The 2,562-nt window shown below is 40.2% G+C and overlaps 1 protein-coding gene across 1 annotated transcript; it reads left to right on the top strand.

The window, feature by feature from the left end:
* Positions 1-282: 282 nt before the first annotated feature.
* LOC127131131 (uncharacterized) lies at positions 283-2,140 on the top strand. The gene is made up of 4 exons (XM_051060067.1): positions 283-632; positions 720-935; positions 1,135-1,435; positions 1,478-2,140. Exons 1-4 carry the CDS (start codon positions 283-285, stop codon positions 2,138-2,140), a joined length of 1,530 nt encoding a protein of 509 aa, XP_050916024.1.
* The last annotated feature ends 422 nt before the right edge of the window (positions 2,141-2,562 follow it).

The raw sequence follows: 2,562 nt of genomic DNA, 5'->3' as shown, positions 1-2,562 counted from the left end.
CAACTTGCTGACATATTTACAAAGGCTTTGGATGCTACTCAGTTTGAAAATTTAAGGGGCAAGTTGGGAATATGTCTTTCTGAGGAATTATAGCAACTAAGGATGTTAGGAGTTTATTGTTTAATATTTCAAATTATTAAACAATTGAAAGTGTGCTCTGATTGGTCAACATATAATAGTTATTTCACTTGCAACAAGCGTTGCTTCTTCCACTCTTTCAACTTCCATTCACGCAAGCATCCTCTTAGAGAAATTTTTCATTTCGTCTCTAAGATACTCATCATGTCTCAACAATCCAACTCTTCTCCTTCCAAGAACATGCCTTGTTCTCCTAGCGCTGAACCAAGCAACCCTAACAAAGAAGATCCTGTTGCTGACTCTGTGAATACCCCACATGCAAGAAGACCTAAAGAAATTGTATTAGGCTTCTCCTCATCCATCGTTCTTGAGGAACGAACCAAAGAAGGTTCCAGGTATGTTCACAATGCTATTGCCACTATAGTGACTGGAATACTGTCTGGAAATCATGAGGTCCCTGGGGTTTCCATTCCCTTAAACACTATTGAACCTGATAGTGTTGCTGATCAAGAAAATACTGAGGCTTTAGGAAAGAATATCTCTGATGATGTTGAGTAAACTGATGCCCATAAGGAGTCAAATGTTGACAAACCCTTAGATAATGTGGCTGGTGAGGAAGTTCATGTCACTCATGATGTCAGTGACAACCCTAACTGTGAGGCTGAAACAGTAGACCTGGAGGAATTTTCTGATAATGAGTTGTTGTCCTCTGTCCTCCCTAGCATAGCCAAAAGGGTTAGGACTAGGAGAGAAAAGAAAACTGTGGCTCAAAGGTCCCCCAGAAAGAAGATTGATGTTCCAAAAGTCTTCCAAGACAACAGTGGCAGTCGAGAGTTCCCTCAAGAGGAAAGTTCATGGTCCAACCAAATCTTGGAGCAAAGTGGTGCCCAAGAAAAAGAAGACCAAGTTTGTTGTTGTTGAGTCTGACTCAGATGTTCCTTGTAATGTCTCTGACATTCTGTCAAAGAAGAAGCCAACCACTAGCAAGCTTGCAGCTAGTGTCCCTGAGGTACCAATTGACAACATATCTTTTCATTTTGCTTCAAGTGTAAACAGGTGGAAATATGTTTATCAGAAGAGGCTGGCTTTGGAAAGGGAATTAGCTCAGAATGTCTTAGACTGTAAGGATATTATGGATCTTATTCAAGAGGCTGGTTTAATGAAGACTGTGACTCAGTTTTCAAAGTGCTATGAGATGTTGGTAAAGGAATTTATTGTTAATTTGTCTGAAGAATGTGCTGATGGCAAGTTTAAGGAATTCAGGAAAGTGTATGTGAGAGGCAAGTGTGTAAATTTCTCTCCTTCAGTGATCAACAAGTATTTGGGAAGGCCTGATGAAGCTCAACCTGAGCTTGAGGTGACTGACAACAAAATCTGTCAAGTCATCACTGCTAATCAGGTAAGGAAGTGGCCTCTCAAAGGAAAATTGGTGGCAAGTAAACTGAGTGTCAAGTATGCAATGCTGCACAGGATTGGAGCTGCTAACTGGGTGCCCACCAATCATAAATCTACAGTTGCTGTAATGCTTGGAAAGTTTATATATGCTGTTGGAACCAAAGCCAAATTTGACTATGGCTCCTATATTTTTGATCAAACTTTGAAGCATGCAGGAAGCTTCAGTGTGAAGGGACCTATAGCCTTTCCTTCTCTCATCTGTGGTATTGTTTTGAATCAGTTTCCAAACATCTTAACTGAGAATGATTATGTGAAGAAAAGAGACAGCCCTATGTCTTTCAATCATAAGCTGTTCCTAGGTACCCATGTCCCTGACATTGTCATGACATCAGGTGAGACATCACGTGTAAGCAATCAGCCAGGTAAAACTGATGTCATTGCAATGCTCAAAGAAACCTGCAGGGAATTAGAGGCAAGGAAGCTGAACTTGGAAAAATTGATTAGCTCTTTGGAGATGACTGAAGGTGATGTGCTAGCTGATGGTGGAGAATTTGGTGAAGCTGCTGCTGTTGCAGAAGAAGCTGAAAGACAAGGTCAAGAGGGAGAAGCAGATGCCAGTCCTGATGATGGCACAGATGATGATGCTGACTCTGAGTCAGATGACTAGAACATTTCTTGTGTTTCTGATAATTGCTTGTATTTTTAGTTTTTTTTTGTCTGTAATATTAAGTGTTGCTTTGGCAACATTTTTGACAAAAAGGGGGAGTAACACTTGTACCCTAGGACAACAGATTTCTTTGAAGTTGAAGGTCCTCTAAACAAGAGGTTATGTTGCTGGTTACTCTCTGCTTGATCTTCTCTTGTGCTGCTGCTGTTTGAAGTTTAACTTCTATGTTTGCTAAGTGTATTAGCTAATTTGATTCTCTGCTTGGATGTGTGCTTTCTGCTGCTGTGAACTCTGTTGTGATGTCAAGTTGTTTTAGCCAAAAAATTGCCAAAGGGGGAGTTTGTAGATGTTTTTGATTGACTGCATTTTATGTTAAAACACTTACTGTACTTAGATGTCTTGACTGATGTCATGACATGCTT

This window comes from Lathyrus oleraceus, chromosome 3 (assembly GCF_024323335.1).
Source record: "Lathyrus oleraceus cultivar Zhongwan6 chromosome 3, CAAS_Psat_ZW6_1.0, whole genome shotgun sequence".
Classification (NCBI taxonomy): Eukaryota; Viridiplantae; Streptophyta; class Magnoliopsida; order Fabales; family Fabaceae; genus Lathyrus; species Lathyrus oleraceus.
This window is presented reverse-complemented; position numbering and strand designations above follow the sequence as displayed.